The sequence below is a fragment of the Poecilia mexicana genome, unplaced genomic scaffold (genome assembly GCF_051168715.1).
Source record: "Poecilia mexicana isolate PSO_F unplaced genomic scaffold, ASM5116871v1 scaffold_4, whole genome shotgun sequence".
Classification (NCBI taxonomy): Eukaryota; Metazoa; Chordata; class Actinopteri; order Cyprinodontiformes; family Poeciliidae; genus Poecilia; species Poecilia mexicana.
Window position 1 is genome coordinate 11877799 of NW_028263373.1, and position 26007 is coordinate 11903805.

At 40.1% G+C, this 26007-nt stretch overlaps 1 protein-coding gene across 2 annotated transcripts in view; it reads right to left on the reverse strand.

The window, feature by feature from the left end:
- Positions 1-26007, reverse strand: part of tle5 (TLE family member 5, transcriptional modulator) — a 38120-nt gene that overhangs the window by 6806 nt on the left and 5307 nt on the right. For both annotated transcript variants that reach the window (XM_014967078.2, XM_014967076.2), the window contains exons 2-6: positions 14863-14951; positions 10959-11022; positions 6634-6678; positions 1310-1372; positions 411-485 (exon numbers count right to left, since the gene is read on the reverse strand). In XM_014967078.2, the coding sequence (XP_014822564.1) occupies positions 411-485; positions 1310-1372; positions 6634-6678; positions 10959-11022; positions 14863-14951 (336 nt within the window). The remainder of the gene's footprint in view (positions 1-410; positions 486-1309; positions 1373-6633; positions 6679-10958; positions 11023-14862; positions 14952-26007) is intronic.

Consider the following 26007-nt stretch of genomic DNA (forward strand, 5'->3'; position numbering starts at 1 on the left):
AATGGAAATTTCATTTCCCTCTAAGAACTTCATTAACAAATCTTATTTTTCTGGAGAATTTAGATGTAAAATAGTTTTCAATCAACCAAGTAGTCTGAATGATTTTTTTTTATTTTTACAAAAGACAACCTTATGGCAGTCTACCAACCAATGAGTCTCAGTTCCCTCCTGAGAATGCAGCCATTATCCATAAAGTATAAAAGGCTGAGCAGCACTAGTATTTATCATCAGGCTGCTGTGATGAGAGGAGCATAAACGCTTACGTGTGTAAAATAAAATAAAAAAAAATAGAAGTATAACAATAAGATAATAAGATCACCAAACAAAGAACTGATCAACCAGAATATTGTTTGCATTTTTCTAGTCAATATCACAGTCCTGGGTGGGGCTGAGCGACTGGAGTATCTTACCCTGATGATGGAGTTCATCTCTGGAGGGGTGACCTGCTTGGCCCTCTCTATGGCTGCCAGGACCTGCTGCTGGTGCTGCAGATGGAGTTTGTGTTGACGCGGTGTGGAGGAGGAGCGGAGGGAGGAGCAGAGAAAGTGAGGCGGACAATAACAGATAGAGAGAAACAAGGGGAGGCCAGTTTGGGGGGAGAGAAAGGTTAAGAGGTTAGATCAATATCAACAGTCCCAACAGACTCCCCGACAATCCTCCCCGGTGATGCACCTCCCCCTCTGGACGTTTAGCTATTCATTCAGTCATATATACACACACAAACACAAACACACATCCACAAAAAGCCTAGTGTGACACTGGTGAATGAATGGCTGACTGGTGTGCTATAATAGGTGGAGGTCAACCCCCTGGTGGGCAGATAAGAGCATGGCTTATCTGAATCACACAGCCATTTATTACACTGACACACACACACACACACACACACACACACACACACACACACAAAAACAAGTGGGAAGAAAGGTGGGGGAAGAAGGGATAGACAACAGAAGAATTGAGGGAAGCCAAGAATTGGAAGAGGAGGTCAAAAATAAAGTGGGGGGGAGGAGGAAACTGGGAGGAAGGTTACAGATTAAAAATGGCAGAGGCGAGCCGAGGTGAGGAGGCTGGGGCGGGGTGACAGGCAGGGTGAGTTGGAAGTGAACACGGGAAGCCGAAGATGATGAATGACGGGAGGAGAGGAGTGGGATGCCGAGTGAAGGGTCACGGAGGTGGGGAGGTAATGAGGCGGGAATGAGGGTGATCTCATTCCAGGATGTAAGGAATATTACTGCGGGTCAGGGGGTTGGTGATGACTCTGTATCCGTGTGTCGGTGTGTATGTATGTGTGAGATGCGTCGCTTACCTCCTGAGACAGGTAGGGGAGGACTTGTGCGCAGATCCCGTTCAGTCTCTTCACTATTTCAGCCTGTTGGTTAGAAGGACAAGAGTCCAATTATTCTGTCAGTCAGTTATTCTGTCTGCTAATTATATATCATTTGTCATTTATTTACAGGAGCATGAAAATCTATTAAAAAAAAAAAGAAAGACCAAAAGACCATAATGTATCACATAATGCTGGAGTCTGTCGACACACAGAGCAATCAGGCTGGAATCTCATTAAGGAGACGGACACTGACAAGGTTCAAATAATCTCACTAAGCAATACGTGCCGGTGGGATGGAGGAGGTCTTCGAAAATCTAAATTAATATAAAACTTTAAACAAATTAATAAATATATGGCAGGTTCTAGAAGCTTATAAAAAGTTAAATCCAGTAAATTTATGGTTTCCCCTTTGTTGCTAAGTGCAAGGTAAATGTGTGCGAGTCCTCTGTGCGTCCATTCGTGCAGGTGCTTCCAATTAGTGCGTCTAATTATGACTATTATTAAAGAATGTGTGGGTGCATGCAAGCTGAGGCTGGAGGACAGCTTACCAACTATCCTATTAGAAATGCTGCTCTCTGCTCTTACCAGAGTTTACATGAACGGGATTTTGACATCATGACAGAGGCGCACATGTGCAAAAAACCCTGAAACATGATTTGCCCTTTAGACAGTTTCTGGTTCAGTTTCTGTCAGTTGTTCATGCTGGTTTTCCGTCATCGTCATGACTGAAGGCAGGTTTTTGGTTCCGTACAGGAAGTAGCTCTACTTTGATTAGAAGTAAAATTTACTTCCATGGCAAAGTTACAACCAAAACTAAAGACTGATGAGCTAAAAAAAAAAGAAAAGAAAGTGGGATAAACTAGAAAAAGAACCAAAAATATTGCAGAACATTAGGTTATTACAAGTAAAAATAACTAACCAGACTGGTTGCAAGTACCAATGGCATTGTTACAAACCTCTACCTAACAATGCCATTAGATTTTGAGTTTCAGTTTTTAATCTATAAAGACCCCTTACTTTCTAAAGACATTTAGTATTTGTCACAACAGCTTCTGCTGGATTAAGATTAGTCTTGAATTATAATTACCTTCTTTCCTATCTGTGATATTATTTATGATCAGCTGGAAATCTCGGGCTGAAATTTCAATGCTCTCTACAGTTTATGAGTACCTCCAAGTAGTCAGTCAATTAGCTGAATTAATTCAGCTTCCATGCCATGCAGGTCACTCCAAGTCTTCATCAGTAAAGATGAAGCATTTGCCTAGCATTAAGTTAAATAAGATTATCATAGGCTCATTGAGTATTTTACAGTTTGGGTTACCTAAGTAAGCTGCAGTATCAGATTTATAGCTGACAATTGAATGACATTTACATAATTATATATGCTTTACACCTCAGAAGCGCAGTGCAGATACTCAAAAGTGTAATGCAATAATAAGAAGATAAATGTAACACAAAGGATTGGTTTACTATTGAAAGAACAAAGTGGAGAGCTACTTTAGCTCAGCCAAATCTTTTAACATCTAGCCAAGACAAAAGCATTCTAGCACTGTTAGAAGTTGTATCAGTCATTAAGTCGGTATTAGGTAACTGATTCCTTCAAACAGAGGAATGACAAATACACATTTACTAAACTAAAGAGTACAAATGTTAAAGTGTAAACCTATATCTGGTGTAGATTATTAATCATTTTAATAAAAATGGAAATTTCTAATAAACCCACAAAACTACTAATATGAATAATGTCCTTAAACAAACATGCTGCACAAGAAAGTGTAGGATTGCAAAAGAAGATTAAGTGAAATGTTCTTTACTTCCTGATTAATCTACGTTATGTTAAAACAATAAGCAAACCCTAAAAAAATGAACACAAATCTAAAAATAACAATATTAACTTTTGACAACTCCTACTTTTGGGTGGACTTCACATTTTACGTGCAGCTCTTGAATTACAACTGAAGACAATCCAAATTTGAAACTTTTCTGAAATATTGACCAAATAACTTATTAGTTGGTTGTAGATCAACTTCGGATTTGTTTCAATCCCTCTGTGTGTTTTGTTGAAAACACAAAATACAAGCAGTGCAATGACTTGATCTCCTGATTAAATGTAAACTGCCTTTTGAGAAAACACACTCACATGCTCATTAGTATGGGAAACATCTGATATGACCTTCCCAAACATGGAAAAATATCTCCAGCATCTCATATCTATTAATACAGCAGACATTTCACCCTCTCCCCCGCCATTCACCTCATTAATTATATCGCATGTAGTCAACATTCCTCGCCCAGAAATCGTGGATATGCGGGCAATTAAGACACGCAAACGCAAAACAACAGTCACAGATGCGGGCGCACAGATTCTTTTACCTTGTGCACATTCCCCTTCTTTCTTACACGCAGGTCTGTTATCACATTTAGTTGTTAATCACCCAATCCGTCTGAGATATGCAAAGCAGCAGTAATTGTGTTAGAGCTTAATTCATAGAGCGACGAGGAGAGAGAGAGAGGGCCTCCTAACAATCATTAGACATGCAGAGCGCGGTTCCCCATCAAGCGCTCGATTCCTACCCTGCTCGTCATTACACGTACAATCTCCCTGACATCTCTAAAATGTCTCTGCGGGACTCGCTCTGTGCCATCTATGGAGCTTCCTCTTTTCAGTGCCCTTTGTACCATCTTGTTTTTTTTTTCCCTGCTAAGCTTCTGTTTTTTTTTATTTTTTTTTTTTATCAAACTTGCCATCATCTCTATTCCCAGTGGGTCTCTCCTTTAGATATTTCTTTATGACTGCTACTTTTTATTGAATTACGTCTTTCTTGTTTTCCCTAAGCACTACTAGAGCACTTAATTACTAAAAAAAAAAAGTGTCTTACACAAAAAACTGGACAATATACAATCAAAGCATGAAAGATTTGCTGCTCATAGTGTGGCAGTGGTTGGATCTGCTTCTTTTGATCGCTGTGCTTTTAGTCATCCTGAATGATTTCATCTTTTGTGATATTGAACTTGAAGAAGAGTGAAAAATACGCCTGAGTTGATTTAAAATGTGTTTAAAGGAAGTGTGGAAGACAGCCCGGAAAACTGTAACTCTACACAGACTTCCTCTGCATTCTGGTTTTGTCTTCGGACGACCTTCAGTATTTGAACCATGTGGGACTATTTCCTGCCAGATGGAAGTGTATACATGACACATTATCATTTTTTTTTTTAGAAAAAGACATTTCTAAATGATTCATCCCTTCTCAGCTATTGTAAATACCACAGCTAAATTCAAAACAGATGCATGTCGAATAGTTTACGTGAAGATTTTCAAATTTACTGCATTTCATGAGGCATTACTATACTTTTCTTATCTGAATATTGTAAAGACACTTTCTTTTGTCAACATGCTTCGACATATACAATCAGACAATGCACTTCCACAAGGATCCAACTAAATCTTTTAATTTCCATTTTCTAATCGACCTTTCAAAGACTAAGATGGGGTGTAGTTTTGCTTTTAAATGTAAAAACATGTATAATACAGTACATTCAACTAAGATGAGATCTCTGTACATTTTTATCATTTTAGTTCAGTATGTAAAGTATTTTAAAACTGATTTCTCATTTCCCCAGTTCAGTCCACACTTTGGAGCAATCAAATACAACGAAAGAAACATCTGTCTCAGATGTTTGATGCACGGACTAAAGTAGTAAATCAAATGAGTATCAGAAAAAAAAAAATATATATATATATACACACACACACATATATACATATATATATATATATATATATATATAAATATATAGATAGATATAGACATATATAGCTTTATTTATTTCTACCAAAGTCTCAGTTTCATTTCTAGCTCAGTCTAGCTTTTTCTCTCTAAGAGAAAATGAAAATGTTCAGAGACGAGAGCGAAAAAAGCAAAAAAGCAAAAAGAGTGGAGAGGCATATTCTGAATTGAGAAGTGATCGAGAGGGCGCAACTGTGAGCAACTCACAATGTGTGAGAAAGAAAGAAAAAGAGGGAAATAGAGATGGCGGTGGAGAGAGGGAAACGAGGAGGAGGAGGAGAAGGAGAGGGGAGACTGGCTCTGCACAATAGGCCCAGACATGAATGCTCCTCGACACTCGTTTCCACACATCCCCTTCAATTTCAACGCTCTAATGGAACTAGCCATTCGCTGCACCCACTCATACTGGGCACAAAGGAACTACGCACACACACACACAGACAGACGCGCGCACACGCACACACAGGGGCACAGAACCACAATAGCACACAGTTATTCCTGAACACGTGCCAGAAATACACACATAAATTGAGGCACCGATGAAAGAGGGCACACTTTCCCACACACACACATACACAGACGTACACACACACTATGACTTGTACTTGCAGTCTCAACCCACACACTGACTTTTACTTTTTATTTTGGATAGCTAATACAAAAGTACAAGAACAAATATACAATGCCACATGCACAAAAAGAAAAAGAAAAAAAATCTGATGGGGACATGCACAAACACACAAGAATTGCTCCACCCAACTTGTGTTTGTGAATTTTAACCAAGCACACACACAGCTTTGAGTGCGTGCGTGTTTGTGCATGTGACCAGCATGCATCACAGTGGCCGTCTTGGGCTTCCAGCGTCTGAGAGTGTGTGGGTGCATAAATGTGAAGCTCTTTAAATCATGGAAGCTGCTACTTTCTCTACGTGTGCGAGTCCATTTGTCAAAGCGTGCTGGCTTCTGCCAATAAGCTTGTCAGTGTGTACCATCAGTCATAGGGATTGAGTGTGTTTGTGTGTGTGCAGCTGGAGACGAGGTCACCGATAAGGCCTGGCCCTTCGGAGGCCAATCGCTCTCTCCCACCTACAGGCTGAGCATAAATTACCGGGTACTCCTCCAGCTTGAGCCAAATAAACCGATACGTAAACATAATCCTCTCCTCGCTTCCAGCCTAAATCAAGCACCGACTACAGTTCTAAAGGCGTCCACCAAACTAATATTTCTGCAGAAAATGATTGCGATAGTGGAGAAATGCCATGACTCCCAGCTTACGGATTTCTTTTGATGCTTGTTGCTCCAATTAGTTTGCTTCAGGTGGTTTAAAAGGCTCAAAAAACAACATTCAAATAGTGACTCCAGCATTTATTTTGCAGCAAATTAAATGGATTTGGAAAAAATGGAGGCATCCTGGTACACAAAATGTACATAACGCATCTCATGCAGGTAACATATTTCATAAAATAATGGCAACATCTTTAATGCAAAAGCCGATTAAGATTTAAAATAATCATACCTGTTTGTGCATCTCGATATTCAGCCCGTAGGACATCTCGTAGTACTACAGAGAAAGCAAAAAAGCAAAAACAGCTTTAAAAGTAAACAGGCACTTAAAGAAAATCAGGTAATTTTTGCACATGAAATCAAACTTCAGTGACTGCTTGTTGCAGATCAAGTTTGTAGTTATTGTAAATTTGGATTCCAAATGTACAATGCATTTGTTAGAGTCTACTAAGGTTTCTGAAAGCTATGCATTTACATTCCTGCAGGTCAATAATTATGATCCTGTTATTTACAATAACTGCTCAGACAAGTTAGAATGGTTGGAGGAACGCCTGAAGAATAAAAAAAGAGGATTATAGACCAATACAGTTTGTGAAATTGCACATGGATGTAACGGTTATTCAAAACAAATTGCTTAATCATTTGAAATTGTAGCACCTAGGAGTAACTTCAGTGAGACTATTATAGTAGCAGTTTAGCAGCCTGTGGCATTATTGTGAAGTAAGTTTGTCCCACTCCTCGCTGTCCTCCGTGTAGAGCCGTTTCAAACCACTTCACGGCATCTCAAGAGGATAAAGAGCTGCACTTTAATTCAGCCAAGAGCTGAATCATTTCTTAATTCTGAGCCAGTCATCTGGATTTCCTGGTATATTCTTACTTTTCTTTCAGGTTGCAGGTTTTGGTTCTATTCAAATTTTTTTTTTACCCTCAAATGCACTCTGACACACGATTGTGATGGATTTTACGATGCTGGGCTGTGTTGCTACTACTCCAGCAAAGTAGCTTCATCCGGGACTCTTCCAGCACTTTGTTTCACAGTCGGTAGAAGGTAATTTTCCTTGAATGATGTATTAAAATGTTGTCTGTTCTGATGTTCAAGTAATTAAATTTTAGTGCAACTTATCCCACATGTCCTACTCTTCATGCCGATTCGAACAAGATTCAATAGGGCCTTTGTGTTTTCCTTAAAGAGCAAAGATCTTCTCCTTGCACACCTCAAAAACAGTAGAGTGTCTTTCCACGTTATCTGTAGCAAGAGCCTGACTGGAGACTTCTCTTAGCATCTTGCAGTCTGCTTTCAGGGTTAACTTGCCTAAATGGCAAGACGGACGAGTTGGTAGTTACTTAGACTGTCCTCCACTTGGAGACAGCTTTCCGCACAGAGGAATGACTAACTTTAAATTGTATTGCAACCTTTTTAAATCCCTTGCCGGACTCAAACCATCACAACATTCTTTCGGGAGGCAGACAGCTCTTTTGATCTCACCATGATGTTCATACTTACTTCAAATCTCATTCATAACAATGGGTAACAATAGCCCTATCTTTGAGAGCTGGCGTGATGCACCTGTGGGCAATTAGATATTTACATGGTAAGAAATGTGGAGGTGTCATAATTCATCTCTTGGCAGAAATGTCTTGACAGAAGGGTCTTTTCTTCATTTTATAGTGTTTATTCTGTCCAAATATGTTAAAACACCAATTTTCATAAAGTTTCCCGAGTTTTTCATGTAACTGTTCGTGGCATTGCTTATTTGAGGATGTACTGGACAAGACCTTGGTATCAGTCAACGCCCGTTCCTAAATGGCTGGTTGGTAGATGGGACAAAAAGTAGACAGAGGCATCATTAGTTTAAAGTGAATATATAATTTTAGAGTTAATATCCGACCAAGTGCTGTTTCACCACAAAGTGAGCTGAACTCAAGATGACATGTTTGAAATCTTAATGTTCCATATCAAAGAATTGGATGCCACAAACATATTTAAACAAGAGAAATAAAGGAACAGAGAAAGAAAAGGAGACGGCAGAAAAAGAGCCTCCTTTGTGTGAACGTGTGTATGTGCGTTCCCTGTTAATGAGAGGGCCACCTTCCAGGCGTCAACCCTGTTAATCACCCACTCTGTCTGCAGGGGTCTGCTTCTGTCACTGGAAAACAAACAACACACTTCCCTCACTGACGCAGACACACACATACACACACACACACACCAATGTACCTCAATTGCTCTTTCACACATGCACCAATGTTTTCAGTGCAATCTCATGCTGACAGGGTCTTGTGCACGAGTGCAAGAGCGCGCACACACACTAATCCTTCTAAACAGAAACACACGCGCACGCACATACACACACACACACTGTATTCTGCGTAGCTGCCCACGAGGAAGCTCCCTAAAGTAATTACAGCACTGGGGAAATGGAGGTGCTGCCACTGGCCGGGGGAGTGGGGCAACCTGATATGCTATTAGAGCAGAAGAGGGGAGGTGGCTGTGGGGATACAAGAACGGGCCTGCCACTGATGGATTGGAGGTGTGTTTGAGCGTATGTGTGTGTGTGTGTGTGTTGGGGGCGGGGGGGTTCTGAAATATTGCATTTACAGTTTAATTTTACAGAAACATTTTGAGCAACAAATAAGAATGATGGCTACAACTCGGGATACATACAACCATACACAGTCCTGCAAAGGTTGTTGTGCCATAAATACATTTTTCGTTCAGCCTGCAAAGCTGCCGATGGGCGTTAGAACCTGTGGAAACACTGCATACCACTGGATGGCTTTTTGTGCCATAAGATATAATCATGGTGAGATAATTAGAGCTCAGCTTTTTATTGTTCATAATCACCGCATTGTTTTCTCTGCCGTTAATCATTCATTCTAAAAGTTGATAGGTTACCATACTGCAGCTAGAAGTCCACCACCAAGTTTGTGTTCAAATATATCACTACATGTTCCCCACCAAAATATATTTATTACGAGCTTGTTTTATTCCAAGGGACCTGGATCCACAGTTGTCAAGCTGTTACATGGTACTATTATAATTCAAACCAAAAAGAAAAAAAAAGAAAAAAACATCAAACTGCAAAAATTCTGAGTCATCTTCTTTGATCTGCTTACACATAAACACAAATAAATTAACATGTGTGTGCAGAATCCCCTCTGATTCATCACTAGAGGCAGCTGCAAGTTGCATTTCATCCTACAGAGCACCACAAACATACAAGTGCAAATTGGTGAAAAAACTATTTTCCTCCAATTACTTTGTATAGATATCATCAGCCTTGGGGGCCAGGAAGCATTCAGCGGAACATTTTCCTGACTATTAAAATAGAAACATTGGTAATTGGGGTAAATGCCTTTCTACAAGACTTTGAAATGCTTGAAATATTTATCTATGATAAATTACCTAAAGTTATGAAGCATACAAAGTGCAATGGAAAATGCAATTTAAAAACAATTTAAAAAAAATCTTCCATACCTTTTTTCGAATTTGAGAATTATTGTCAGTTTTCAAAGCTATATGTTCTGTACGAAAGGCTGATGATGAGTGTGTAATAAACTATGTGCCTGAAAGAGACGCACAGCAATTGTGTCTGCATTTTGCGTCTCTCTGTTGGCCTGCTGCTGATGGAGAGAGCAGTGCGGCAGCACAGATTAGATGAGATTAAAGGTAGTCAGAGGATCAATTAGAGGCAAAACATCAGACGGCAACACAGCTATGGCTAGCAACAATGAGATTAGCCCCAAGGTGGAGCAGAGAGCAAGCAAGCACATCTTTGTTTGTGTGTAAACGTGTGTGCAGAGAGAGGAAGGCAGGAGGAGATGAACTCGATGGAAATGAAAGGAGCTGGAAACAACTTACCCCCAAAACAAACACATTTTAATCTGAACCTAAAAAAGTTGAATATCTCACAACAATGCCATCTGCCAGAGACTTTTTTTTTTTACCATAAGGGCTGACGTTGGTAAATCTAAAAAAATATTTTTAAAAATGGGCATGAAAAGTACATCTTTTAATTTTTTTTTTTACAAAATATAAGTGACTGAAAACATGTTGGTCAAAGTTTCGTTCTTAAATGGTCAAAAGCCATCAGAAGTTGCCAAAGCAGGGAGACTAAGTGAACCAGACTGAGGGTCACCAATTGACAAAACTCAATGATCAAAGTCTACTTGGACTCCTACCGGAATATGTTTGTACCGCAATTTCACTTAGAAATGTTGACTCTTATGACTCGGACTGAATTTGGGAAGAAGGCTTTCATTCACTCTGCTCCTCCTTTATGGTACTTGATTGACTGAACTCATCTTAGTTTACTGCTTTTAAATCTAACCTACAAGTTTTTGAGGCCGATTCCATGTCCTGTACCTGTTTTCTATAGCTTGACATTTTCTTTTAAACGTTTATTTTTCTGCATTATATTTGTTGCTGCTTCTTAGCTTGAAAGAGGGTTTTTTTTTATCCTTGAGGGCTAAATGTTTTTTTTTTTACCCTGATGAAATAAAGGTTAAATAAAAAAAAAATACTGGTGCAGAATACTTATGCTTAGGTTAACTTACCATAATATAATGGCGCTGCATCTCTGACTTCTCACTTGCTAACTTGTCACATTCAAGCTTCAAACTGGGAAAAGAGAGGGAGAAAGAGGGGAACAAAGTCAGCTTGTTATTCAGCTCGACAGTCGTTCTTCTGAAGTGCTGACACCAGGTGACTTTTCAAACCCCCTTCATCATCATTACCTATTTCACTTTCTTTCACCACTCTCATTACTTCCATCATCACTAAAACCCCCTCCTTCATTTTCATCATTACCAGCGCATTTTCATCATCTCCTTCACCCAAATAATCTGGATCATCTTCGCCACTCTCATCATCACCGTCCCCTTCAGAAGTCAGTGGCAGCATTTCACTATGGATGACAGGTGCCGATTGGCAGGAAGGGGTTGAACTAGTTCTGATTCTCTGAGATAAACCTGTCCTTAACTCCAGGATCTAGCTCAGATAAAATATGTTTCCTTCTGCAGGGACGAGGCAATGAAGTACAACGCCTGAGAGTGGTGTTATAGCATTCCCTGCAACCCAGACCCAGTGACAGCCATTAACTGCAATCATGTCAACGCTGTTGTCATATGAGGCGGCGTGACAAAGGGGAACACGTCAACAAGTCAGCCTCATTGTCAAATAAAAATGACAAAAACAGTCCCTACATGGTGCCTGACTGAGGCATCCAGTTAAAACCTGCCAGTCTCAGAGGGCGTCATTTATTCCAAGTTATTGGTAAGGCTTAACCAAATACGCAGAGACGTGGTGGAAAGGTTTAGATTCGAGATAAGTCTGCAGCGAGCTTGATGGTGTGTGTATATTTATGCTGGGATGTTCTTCTCAGCTGTCTACACGAATGACAGCTCGATTACAGAGAGCGCTGGCTGAGTCTGCATCATAAATAGTCTTAACTGGCAGACTGAACATCGTGTTGCACTCAGCCAATGATGTGCGCTCATTCACTGTGCCGCTCCTATAATAATCACACCAGCCTCTGTTATTTCAGATCTAGTCAACTGCTCAGTCTTTTCTCAAAATTTGAGTTTATCATTAGGGATAGAAAATATTTAGATGCAAACATGTTTGCCTTGCTTAAAACCAGACTGGAAGCTCCAGTTCAACATTCTGCCAGAGCTTGCATTGAATTCTAAGAATTATTTTCTTTACATTTTCTTTCTGAAAAAAACAAAAAACAAAAACACACACACACACACACACACACCCTATAATTATACATCAGGACACCAAATTAAACAAGTTATGAGGTACATGTCAGACGTAAGAAGTCAGGGAAGGATGATCATTAAAAGTCAGAACACAGCAAACTGTGCACTGAATTACTACAGCGTCATGAATTGTTTTTATTTTATTACATATGTAGTTTGGCAGTTTAGTTAATTTTATTATTTAATCCTAATGATAGATAATAGCACTGTCCAATTTTTAAAATGCATTTTGTGAGATTTTGTTTCTCTTCTTTTGAATTACAAGGTTTGGGGAGTTGCCCGCTTTCTTTTGGGGCTAAAAGACAAGTATCTAATAAATATGATAGTAATTTCCCACATGAAGGTTTGCAATCGTATGTGCTTTTAAGCACGGCTGAACCCAAAGCAGCAGAACCTAGAGGCTGTTGAGAACCGGTACCCATTGACAGCAGAGGAATTCAAATCTGCTTCGGTAAGTGCGTTTACGAGTTCACTGCTTTAAGAGTTTATTCATTTGAAATAAGAGAATAAAGTCATCACTAAGAATCTTAGAATGATGGAAATTTTTACGACCCAAAAATCTGAAGGCCACACCTCTCTGATTAACTAAAATGCTGGGTGGGGAAAAAAAACAACTCCAGACTACTAAAACACTTCAAGTGTAGTTGAGGCGTTTACTGGTGAATGTGAATAAAAAGTTGGTTCACATCGTAAATTAACGCTCCAGTCATGGCAGACAATGCTAAGCCTAATAACACTGAAACGGGGGTTGGATCCACTCCTGTATTTAGTGTGAGTGTTAATGATGTTCTTTTGCCTTTTGAAGTGTGCGAACAAGCAGTGTCCACTTTCCCAAAATGCTCCCTTTGACACCTACATAAAAATCTTTCTGCTATCCCCACTTATGCGCGCAGGCCGTATAACAAGTTGTCATGACAACTGGCGTCCTCTCTGCCAGCCTGCCATGGATTGGCTCCGTGCCTCCTCTGATTGCTGCTCAGCAGCCCCAGGGTCTGCACCGGCGTTGTCAAACGACACTTTGATGGAGTTTTATTGCCGCTTCTTCCGTCTCTAAATCGCTCCTGCTGTCATCTTTATTTTGATTTATGTATTCCCTGATCTATTTATGCACGTGAAATTGGGGAGGGGAGAGGCGGCAGGGGGGGAGCAGGAAGAGTCGAGGGGGGGCGGGGGAGAGAGGAAAGAGAAAGACAACGACAAGTACAATGCTTTGTACTATACCCAGGGGAGCGCCTGCGGTACATTTGCCTTTTAGTCTTCAGCAACAGACAAGCAAAACGCAGCAGTAGAGCACTACAAAGCTTCGTTTGTGGCTCCCAAGACCCCCCACCCCATCCCTTCTCCTGAGTCAATAGGCACTGTATGCATGTTCTGTATGCTGAGACAAAAGAGGCATTCTTTTAACTGCACCCTCACTCTCTGAAGAGGGTTAAACGGTGCTGCTCGCTGTTATGGGAATAACAAAAGCAAAGGCAAGGAAGAAGATACGAAGGGCGTTAATGCAGCTTCAGAATCCTCTGCATAACAGGAGCGATCAGACCACAGCAGGGATTTTACACACAATACGCTGGGCTTTCATGTGCCTTTGAGTGTCTGTACCTGGGAGAGCCAAGTCTGTGGAAGGTTCTGGGAGGAGATGTACACAGGAACAAACCAACCTGCTCCGGAAGGAAGATGGGCTTCAAAGTCTCCTTTCCTTACAGAAAGTTGATTTTTTTTTTTTACTGAGATGCAGACCCTGTGGCACAATCCTCTAAAGGACAGCTATCAAACAGATGGATGAAGGTCAGGACTTTGGAGGCATCTCATACCTCTGGAAATGTAGAAGTATTTAAGCAGTACAGAAAGATCAGTAGCAAGAGGAAAACGGGCCTGATTGAGGTGCGAGTCAGAGAATAATGTTTAAGCAATCGGTGCTGCAGATGGGTTGAACCTAGACTGTTATTAAACTTCTTGGTGTAAAATTACATCTTGAACAACCACACAGGTAGGTTGAATTATATATACTAAGGTGACCAAACGTCCTCTTTCCCCTGAACATGTTCACTTTTAGCGTTCTGTCTGACGCATCCGGAGGGCTTTCTTTGATTAATGAAAATGCCCCGCTTTTTACCATTTTTCATGGAATATGAGAGCATTTACATACGATGTCCCCTCTCAGTCCCTGTCTTGAGCTGCTGCCAAGTGGGTGTTTTTAGTCATTCGTTGACAGAATGGACAGTGCAGGCTTTAATTGAGAATGTTTGAAAGCAAAGACACAATTTGTATTTTTATGTAATTTTGAATAAATTCAAGCACTAAGGGGTTAAGCGTTTGCTAGAAGAAATTAAATCTCTAAGCATGGTAATAGGTCTTTTATTACTCTGAATCTGATCTGAAGACATTTGAAGATGGAGAAAATCATGAGAAAATGAACGTGTTTGCAGAACAGTTACTTCTGCATCTTTCTGCCTACAACGCTCATGCATGTTATTAGCTAGATTTGGAGTCAGATAAAGCTCAAACATAATCACTTGACAAAATAAAAAAATAAAAAAAATTAAAAATCTCTATTAAATCTAACCTCTGGCCAAGATGAAGTCATTACAGCAACAGTTAACTGTAAAATCTGTTCCAGTTTCATGTAGAAAAAATACATTTGTAAGGCCAACATATTTGTGTTTGTGACCATGTGAGTGCATGTCAATGTGTTCACCTGTGATATTGTGCTTGAAGAAACTGGAACTCATCCTTGATCCTGTCACAGGAGTCAGAGGTTGTAAATTTCAGCTGCTGCGATGAGGCCTATCAAGAAGACAGACAAGAAGAAAAATGTGAGGCCTAAATGCAGGAAGCTGCTGCATCATCATAAGACTTCCACTGTCCTATGATGATCCTATGATAGATTATGAGTCTAATCCACACACAGCCATGAACAGTGAAAGACTGATTTTAATGCACACCTATGTTGACATTTCTAATGATAAAGTTGCTATTTGTTCGTGGTTTGATGACAATGTCACTTTTCTGGTGCTAAGACATAAAGCCAGCTCGAACAACATGTAAGGATTTGCAGCAGCTTATTGATTGACACTTTAAGAGTTAATCAAGCCTATAATTTAAGTCCATTTGAAATTTTCTGATAAAAGTCCAATATTCAGTTTAGGAGACAACAAGTAAACCTAAAGCAGAGTCATCCGAGAACATGGATAGTGATATGATCATTACTAAATTAATTCAGTTCTCACTTAGACATTTTAAAACGGTATACAATCTGACAGCCTAAACATACCGCAGCTTATTCTTGTTTAATAAATACAATTAAACACATTCTAAACACACAGTGAGCTACATCACCAGTCAATCACTTAGCCTGGATGCAGTTTTTAACCCTTATTGTAATTCTGTTTGCACTACAATTCCCCAGAAGCAGTTCATATAGAGCACAGCCAGTAAAGAAAAACAAAATCTCATTACATTTGTATTTGTCAGTGATCTGCGTTATGGGACAAAAAAATAAAAATAAAAAAAGTAAAATCATAACTTCAGGGAGCTCGCTGTTAGGATTGACCTGTTGCTTCATGTTGATATGTTGCTCAACTTTTTAAATCTTTTTTAATCAGCTTAATCTAAAAGGAACATCTACGTTACAATTACTTTAAGTTCTGTGATAACATTTACGTGGCTGGGGTTTTATTTTTGGGGGCGTTAAAAGTTTTGAACAAGTTCAGAATAATTTCCACAGGTTTATTAGATAACCAGATCAGACAAAGCTTTCTTGTTGTGAAAATTAAAAATGTACTTGAGACTTTAATCAAATAATGAAGTCACTAAAAACACAGTGACAACCGTGATCGGACCTTAACGAGCTAACCCCACACATCAAAAACGTCCATTCCACGCAAAGCAAACTGTTGCCTGGAGACAAAGGTTTCTGTGGTACAGCAGGAAAACCTGTTCCATTATCTCTGAAGCCAATAATGCATGGACTAAATTCAACAAACAGCTCGGCTATACGGGTCTCTGCCACGCAGGGCCTGCGTCAACAAAAGGCACTTGGCAACGGAAAGCTGCACCACACACACTGTGCTGAATTAGTGCTCGTTTCAGGTGTATGTGTCCAGCCTGGCCATTTTCCCAGAGGGATGTACTGATGCGCAAGATATGACTAACCCCCCATGAAGGGTATTATATGAACATTTAAAATACCAAAGTCTGAATCTTTGAGTCTTGGCCCTAAGGTAGCTGGGCCAAGTAGGTGGATGAAAGCTGACAAGAAGAGAAAAATAAAACAGCAGACAAATATTAAAGGATCAATAGCCATTACATTTGGAAACTGACAAGCACAGATACATTGCCAAACATAAGATTTGTTTAGCAACCTAATATGTGATGCTTTGGTGTAGTTTGGATGTGTGAATATTACTGGAGACAATTATGTAGAACTTTGTGCATGTCCACTTACTACATTCTTGGTAAGGAATTTGATGCCTATCTAATCTTTTTAAGAAACTGTTTCGAACACAACCTGACTTTCCAGGTGCGGTAACATTTTTCCTAAAAATATCACCAGCGCTTGTTGCAGGTTGGGTTGTCAAAATAAGTAAAAAAAAAAAAAAAAACATATTTCGACAAAGATGTACTAAATGATTGACAGTCGGGGTTGAAAACCAGCCACCAAGTCTGGCTTACCAATGCTGAATTTAAAAAGTCTGCAGACCTACAGCTTATCTATCCAACTCTGAAACCAAATCTGATATCATCTGTAAAAGGTTACTTTGGGTTAAGCTTATGAAGGACGGTCCTTTCCACTTCAGAGGCAACCTGATGCGCATCACTTTTCATCTACCCTGTCAACACCTTTCCTTTACACTTTTAGTTTGGTACTTCTGATCGACTACATCCCTTCCCCTTAAGGGCAACAAGAGCAAAGGATATTTTCCCCCATCTGGGAATAGTGGTTTCCAGTAAGTGTAACCACATCAAAGAAAGTTGTTGGCAATGGACAACATCTGGCAGCCTGGGGTAACCAGATAAATGTTCAAACTTGACCTTAAAAAAAATACCCACATCAAAAGTCTGCATCAAAATAGTAAAATTTATATATATAGATTAAAAATTATAATAACCACAAAGATATCCAAATTTGGTAGGGAGGTAATTTATGTGCAAGACTAAGGAAGTACTGTTGATGGACCATCTTCCAACAGGTTTGTGCGCTCCATTTTTGTCCCTACAACAGACTGAGTCAGCCTCCTTGTTCTGCTGCTCACCAAACAGGACAACCAGTTAGTTTTACCAGGCACAAGCAGTGTTAAATAAAAACACAGCATGAAGGTTAATTGCCTCACGGTTTCCCTCCCAGATGAAGTCATTAAACAAGCTATTACTGCCATTAACTCTGTATTTTTTAAACATAGAAAGTAGTCCTGGATCAGTGGTTCTGTGTTTTTCTCCCCATCTCTGCTCTGTCTTCTCAAAACCCAGTTGGTCATGGTACATAACTGCACACCATCAGCAGGATATTGCTGGATGTACATAAATGTGTGCTTGAGATTAGATTTGCTGTGAATTAACTGGACAACAAAAAGACTTCAGTCTGGTAACCGAGTCTCAACTGGCCCCATTCTTTGAAGAGCAATTTTGTTTACAGACTTCAATATCCATTATTTGTTGTATTGTTTATAAACAAATACATATTTTAAAAATCCAAAATACATATGTGTATTTTGGATTTTTAAAATACACAAGCAGTGTATTTTGGATTTTTAAAATATCTTCCAGTTCCAATATTAAATGTTTGTTAGAATGATTGTTTATGTATCTTTCAGACGGTGTACTTCCATTTTTTCCATTACCAGTGTATTAATTAAAAATAGTCCCAAAACAATATCATTTATTGGAATAACTTTTGGCACAATTTATTGTCCAGCAAAATGTGTCATCATGACAGGATTAATGACAAGTAGATTGGTGATTGGAAAGAAATGTAGTCTCATGAACTACATATTGCTTATCATCCCGTTTTGTGAGCCGGATGCGCCGCTACAACACATATTTATTTAAAGTTGCTAAAATCTGTGGTTTCTAAATGGCACATTAAAAAAAAACTTAGTGAACAATGACTAAAAGCAGTGGGTTTTACCTACATATGTCCAGATAACATTTTTTGTATACCAAGCCGACTTTGCTTTTTGCTACACAATGCTAACAATGTTTATTTTCTTCTCCTCTTCAGTGACGAAAAACAAGAAAACAAGGTGCTCCACAGGGGCCTGAGAGGGCACAACAGATGGATGCCCATAATGTTAATGAAATACTGCCGTAATATTGAGACACATGCCATCTGCTATGATAGAAAAAATAGGCTGCATGCTGCGTTAGTGAATATGCATCTGTGTAAAAAAAAAAAAAAAAAAAAGGATAATCATATGTGCAAAAGCTTTCTTTAGTGTTCCAAGGTGAAACCCCACCCCCCCAAAAAAAACGTTGAAGTCACTGATGAGGTGTTTTTCAGGGACACATTTATGTGAGTTAACATCTGTTTGGATGTGTTTTAACTTGTATGAATGGATGCAGGAGCAACAAAGATTCAGTGTTATGAATCATACAGAAGGATATGAGATTTCCACCCCCCTCACACACACGCACTCCCTCATATGTAAAATTTGCAGGGCTCACACGCACACAAGAAAAGGCACACGCCTGGCAGCTAAATGTAGGACGATCTCTAATTTGATTCCACCCTGCTCCTTTGAGACGTAATTAAAGCATTAAAAAGCTTTGTGGGCTGCTGAGGCAATTGAGACAGTCTTCGGCGAATAAATGGGATTCATCGTTTCAGGAAATTGCTGCCCCACCCCCATCCCCCACCCACCAACCCCTAAGCCCCACTCACCCCCACACACAGACATGCACAGAGAGCCTTTCTGGCCTCATCATCTGGTTCAATCCATGTGAAATCTTCTGTGAACCATTATGTCTATTTTAAATAAGAATCAGACTAAGGCTGTTTCTGCTCTTAGATCAGTCGGGGGGGGAACGACAGGAAGGGATGGAGATTACTGGGGGGTTGAGGGGGGCTTAGCTTTACACACACACATACAGATCACACTACAATGATGAGACACATGAACAATAAATGAATGCAGCAGGGCATTTAGACACACAAGCTGAGCACATACACAAATAAAAAGCGTAGACAGCCACACGGAATAACAGCAGGATCCATTGGAAAACATCTTCCTCAGTATAAATCCTGCCTGAGGGGTAACTGCAGTGTGGGGATTGTATTTCCTGGAGCACTGCCTGACTGTTTACATCTCAGTCAGTGTGTGTTTGTGTGTGGCACATGCGTGAATGTTTGTGCGCTTGGAGGGAGGGATGGAGCCTTGGCATTGTAATCGCTCACTAATGACTGGATGTTATCTCACTCCCACTCTTAAACGAATGTAGAATATCCGTAATGGCAAACAGTTCCTCTATGTTTCACTGCCAGGTTGTCTTTCTGTTCCATAGCAACAGTCTGGAGGATGCCGTGTAAGCTTTCCGCCTCTTCTGTCTGTCACAGTTTCAATAGAAAGGGGAGTAAGTAAGAAAGAAAGTAACCAATGATTTTTTTTTCTGGTGGATTCCTTAGTGGTTTAGATTAAGACAGGACACATTTCCTCACTTAAAGACTGAATTTTGAAATCTTGCAGACACAAGCAAGGCCTTTGCAATAACACTTAAACTATACTTTTAGTAGATTTAGTTGCATTCCACAAAAATAAAAAATAAAAATCTACAAATACTGATCATTGAATAGTTGTGGGTCCATTGTAGAGTTAGCAGAATGGGAATTAGCAAATCCCACTGGATTTAAGAGTTTTGACAAGAATGGATCATAAACAATAAAAAGCTACTTATGTTTCTTACACTGACTGTATACAGATGTGGCAAACATATTTTTCTGAAAGGTGGCAAAATGACGGTCTTAAAATGATTTTTAGAGACATTACATCTTAAAAAGATTACAAATACAGGCTTATAAATGGAGATATGCAATGGCGACGGGTAAAATTCTGAGTTTCCAAAAACAAAAGCAGTCGCGAGTCTCTTTCACAGCGAGTCGAAAGCAAAACAAACGGTGGAAGTGCTTTGTTAAATACCCAGAAAGCACTCCTTAGCCAATGAGTGGTTAATGTTGTGTTGTTTTGCAGCTAAAACTGGTCAGCTGTTTCAGAGACCTCTCCAAAGCTTTATAATACAGTAACAAAGCAATAATGCAATAAGTAACTAATTTCTCATCAATACAGACTTTAAATGGAAACGTGGCTGTATGACACTCTTGAATGTATGAATGGAACTCACAGAATGTGCTTAAACGTTTCAGAAAAAGTCCACTGTTACAAGATTCACCAAGCCAGACGTTGAAATGATTAAGTCTTTTGCTATTACAGCAGCGCCAAACAAGATTGGATCCTCCATCCAAGAATAGTTCCTACCAAACAATTCCATCTAAATATCCTGGATTAGTGTTTGGACTAAAGCATATGAGCCCAGCGATCTGAGAGAGGGACAGAACTAACTGGCCCGTGTCCAAGCTCATCCGGGCCAACTCCGTCTGAACCAATGGAGGGAGCCCAGCCACGCTAGCTGCTCAGGGTTTGTAAGAGAGGCTGAGGATAGGATTGTGTCTTCAGCAGCTCTGGACAGGGGCTTTAGAGCACGGCGAGAGAGCCTAATCCTGTTTCGGCCAGGAATTTGATTTTGATTATTATCTCTCACAAACCAAGCGGAGGTTTACCCCCATTTCTGCAGCGTTATCCCAACAACACACACGCACACACACAAACACACACAAAACTCCCTCCCCCCTTGCAGTCTAGCAGATTTGACCTCGTTAAGACGCTTTAAAGGGGATTATTCTACTTTTATCACTTCAAGTGAAGTGCCCTTGCAAACACAGGATTGGCATGGCTTGCCTTCCCTCCTCTCCCGGTACAACTATCTTGACCCATACACAAGGCCAGCCAAGCGCTCAGCACAAACACACACAAACATGGTATTTAAAACAGTATGTTCTGCAAACACAGATGCACCTATGCACAAAAAACATAAGAAAAGCACACACAAGGTGAGGGAGGCATGCTCCTAAACACACATACACACCACAGGAACGAAGTGCAGAGATTTTGAAGCCAAGGGAAATAGGCAATTTGTCAAGAGTGGGGAAAGTGGTGAGGCTGACAGTACTGTGGTTTTGGGGACCATAGCTGAGATTAAAGGCAGGCTCACAGAGGGAGGGCTTTAAGATTACACCCACAACGCTTGTGCAGATGATTGATGCCCATTTGTAAAAACCAAGGTTATTACCGAGAACAGCCAGCAAAAGAGCAAAGACAGGCAGGAAAAGATTAGTCCCAAAGTTAGCAACAAGCAAATAAACAACCAAAGCTGTGCCTGCATATGTTTGACAGCAGGGAGTTGTTTCATCCTGCGATGCATCAGCACTATTGTTCTTGCTCTCATTTTAGGCTCGAATTTTAAGCACGTCTGACTTAACACTTCTTAAATAGTGGTACCAATCGATCACCCAAGTCTGCTTAAACATAATTGAGTATACCCATTTGTAGTTTAAACGGTGTACTGTTTAAGTGTGGACAATTTTTTTTTTTTTTTTTTGAAAACAGCATAATAACGTTGAATCCTGATGGTAGGTGGCTTTTTATTTGCGTTAATATACTATTCTTTTATACGTGACCTCATTCCTTACAGGCACCAAACGAAGTAGCTACCCTCAGCTTGCAAGGTCTCGCGGTCTAGCAGGTCTTTTTGGCTTTGGAACGACGCGGCCAATCAAGCCACCTCCCGTTGAGCTGCTTTGTTACAGCCCATCACACCGTTCTCCACAGGAGAGGGGTTAACCCGTCGTCCCAGTAGCCTCTTTTCTTCCTACCTCCCACATTCCCCTTCAAGGAATCTTTTCCTGAATACTGATTCAGTTCCTCTGAGTTCCCTCCCACACAAAACACACAGTCTGGTGGACTCCTAATTGCACAACATGCATGCAAACACATATCAATTCAACCAGCCAGCTTTTTTATTTCCCCCCAGTTTTAAACCAAGCATGGAAAGACACACTAGCTAAATGTGGATAGAAAGTGAAGATACCCAAAGATGCCAGGATGTCAGAAACCATTCTTAATTTAAATAAATGAAAAAAGGAAAATGATTAAAGTACACTCTGACACAGAGATCTAGATAGTCTTCATGAGAGAGACAATAAGTGCTCAGTCTTCTTAATACACCTCAAGACTTAAAAGATAATAAACATAATCAGTGGATTTTTTTTTTTTTACATTCATGTTTTCTGTAAGAAAAATAAAATTAGATCCTGCAGCAAATTGGCCTAAGATGTCAAATGTGTAAATTCAAATCTATCCATATGAAAAGAAAAAAAACAACAATCCTATTTAATTCTGGACCAGATGTTACAGAGTAAAGCTTCTTCAAACAAGACGGATACCAATGCACACATTTTGTACAGTAAAAAACAACCTTTTCTACCTCTCAAATCTCAAAAATATTTTAGTTAGGAATGAATACTGAATTAAAGGACTTCAGAAAAGCTGAGAATTAAGGGCCTTTAGGCTTGAACACCAAGGTGACGATACAAATCAAGTGAATTCACCAATTTTCAATGGTGCATTTGAGGATGCAAGACAGGGTGCAGTCCCCACCCCCAATAGAGGCACATATTTAACAACTACAAGGTCTGGAAAACTAAAATTGACAGCAAAAAATAAATTTAATATATTTAGTGTTTGTGAAGTTGCTAATGAAGTTAAATGTCTGATATAAACTGTCCTCCAATTAGCTGAGAAAAATGTGTTTATCAAGAACTGTGATGTAGCACAGCATGTACAGACCAGACTTATTCTGCTACAGCTTAAAATCTTTGTTGTTTGCGCCCCGTAGGGCATTGAAGATAGATGCTGCTAAGTAGTGATGGGAAATCGTTTTATGGACCCGTGTGTGCAGCCGTAAATGCACGGCTTGCAGCTGTGCCTCACAACTACTAATGTAAGGTGATTATAGTACAACCAAATTCCAGAAAATTGGGATGTTCTTTAAACGTCAAAAAAAAAGAGATCACTTTCAAATCAAATGAGACCTTTTTTTATTCACAACAGAACATAAAAATAGTTAAATAGACCTGAGAAATTGCACATCTTCAGCCACCAAATGAATTCATTTCAGCTCTGCTAGCCGTTTCATGTGCTAGCAAGCATCAAATTCTCATTTTAAACCAGGGAACTCAGGACTTGCTGTTCTATTTGCACATTAAAAAGAACTATTAGAACAATTAATACTTTTTTATTAAATGCATCATACCATGACCCCAGTTTTTCCCAGTTATAAGCATGTTATGTTGAATATGTACACATCATATACATAGGAAGAGAGACAACCTGAAAAGAGAGCTAAATGAAATGGTACAAATACTAGTTATTTTACTTTATGACACAATATGTACGGTCAACTTGAAAGCAATTGTTGAAGGTGATTCTGAAAGCAGAAAATACCTGGACTCGGGTATTTTTGTGAATACCTGAGTCCAAATCACCATGTGCTTGACAAGAGAAGGACTGCTCCAGCCTCCACCCTTCGCTAAACTCAACCCAACCTAAAGTCTTCTGACAATCACGTGCTGTGGCCCTTCACAAAAATCAACATCACCTGTGACCTGTGGCCTCGACTGGGCCACTCTTGAAGCATGGCCCCCCGCAGGTTGGTTGTGTAGTGGGGTTGAGTGTCGGAGGGGGGGCCTGCAAGGCTGCGTTTGTCATGCTAATCAGCTGGCCTAACCTCAACAACCCAGACATCTGCTGGCCCGCGTGTGTCAAGACCCACATTCAATTTGTTCCCTCAGATACAAAAAGCAGATAAGACCCTTGAGGCTGGTGAGAATGTGTATGCCGCAAAAAAAAAAAAAAAAAAAAACCTTTTATTTCTAAGCATGTATGAGAGCAATAATTACATGCAGAAAGGAGAGCTACAGTTAATATTTGGGCGCTCTTGCGTTCTCTCATTATTCTGTGTATGGGTGTGCACGTAAATGTCCAGCTCTCCTAATAAACCAGACACACAGCATGGCTTATTATTCATGCAGAAACACACAAAAGTGTGTGTGTGTGTGTGTGTGTGTGTGTGTGTGTGTGTGTGTGTGTGCGTGCTGCAGAATGATGGGAAAGGGGCGGGGGAGTTTGTTTAATGGACGAGACAGGGGACCATGGAGATTAAGCTCCCCCCAGCTGGAGGCTTTAGAGGAAAGGCTGGGGGCTGTTCTGTTAATTCAAGTGGGCTTAATAATGCCTGTGCACCCTCTGCCCCTGTCCCTCCCACCACTACAGAAGATCTGGGAGGAAACGGGTGATAAAGGAGACAAGCAGGAGGAGGAGGAAGAGGAGGGGGTGGCCTGTGTGTGTGTGCATACAACCTGTGGCCATCTCTGCAGTTGAGCATGAGCTCAGGGGACCTGAGAGATTTCCCCTCCGTATTACTTGTGCTGCTCTCCCATTCTGGCACGGAGCTTTTATGTTGTTCCACTTTCACACCACAGCCCAGCTTTGTTGAAGCTGCATTAGGATTAATCAACACCAAAACAATATGCCAAACATTGTCAACTGGGTCAGGCAATGTGCCATAATCAAGTGTTTTTTTTTTGTTTTTTTTTTCCCCCACCTCTTAAACCAATGAACTGTGGCCAAGGAGAGGGATTAAAATGTGCACATAAAGGGAGAATGGAAACCTGAGTCCCCGAAAAGCTGCAAAGCAAGTATGCTTTCTCTTTCTGAATTCACCTGTATATATATATATATATATATATATATTATTTTTTTTTTTTAGATTTTGCATAAGAAAATAAATGCTGGTAAATCTTTAACCTATATCCAACTAGCTCCCAAGTATAAAAAAGTGAGTAGAATGAAGTGTGTGATAATGTGTTTGAAAACTCCAGAATGCATTAAGTCAATATGTTTCTGCTTTATTGTCTTTTCTTCATGCATCGACTAATCAATATTTCACAAACAGGTCAGCATCCCTACCAACAAGGCATATAAACCAAGGTGAGTTATATACTCAAGTCATGTATACGTAGAGCCGTATTTTAGTGAAACAGTACCATTTTTGTTTAAATCCAGGCGTGCCTTTCCACGTCTCCAGTGATCGAAGTCTCCGAGACCTAGTTTCAAAAAGTGTTTGTGTCGAAGTGAAACTTTTCCGAAGCAAACCCCATGGAGGTGTGAAGTAGTTTGCAGGTGTGAAAACGCACGTGCACAGGATACATGGCTGTGGGGTTTGTTAAGTAAAACTATTTTTTGTGGAAAATTTCCAAGTGGTTCCACCTCATCACACATGAGAGAATGTAGCGGCACAGGAGGGAAGTCGAGCACAGACGTGGTTTAGTTTGTAGTACCAGGTTGCTTTTACAAGTACCTGGCGCTGGACACGACTAATGTCTATGGTTTAAAAGTACTGCAACCTAAAGATTATAATATAGAGCAGATCTGATGAAGAATGAGGATTCAGATTCGTCCACCGTCTATCATTTCTTTCTCTGGCTTTTTGGGTTTTTTTACACACATATCTCCATATGCGTCATCATTTTCCCCCCATCTTTAGACCACAGCAGTTGGGTAAAGGCACTATGTAATGACAAAAGACATGAGTACCGTGTGTACTGCATTTAAGAGTGAAGCCACAGCGGAAGTTGGCACTCCATATTTCTGAGTAAAACTGAGGCAGCTGTAACTCTGGAGAAAAGGCCCGCTGAATTCCCAAATCTCACATTTAATCCTGAGTCCTGGGGTCC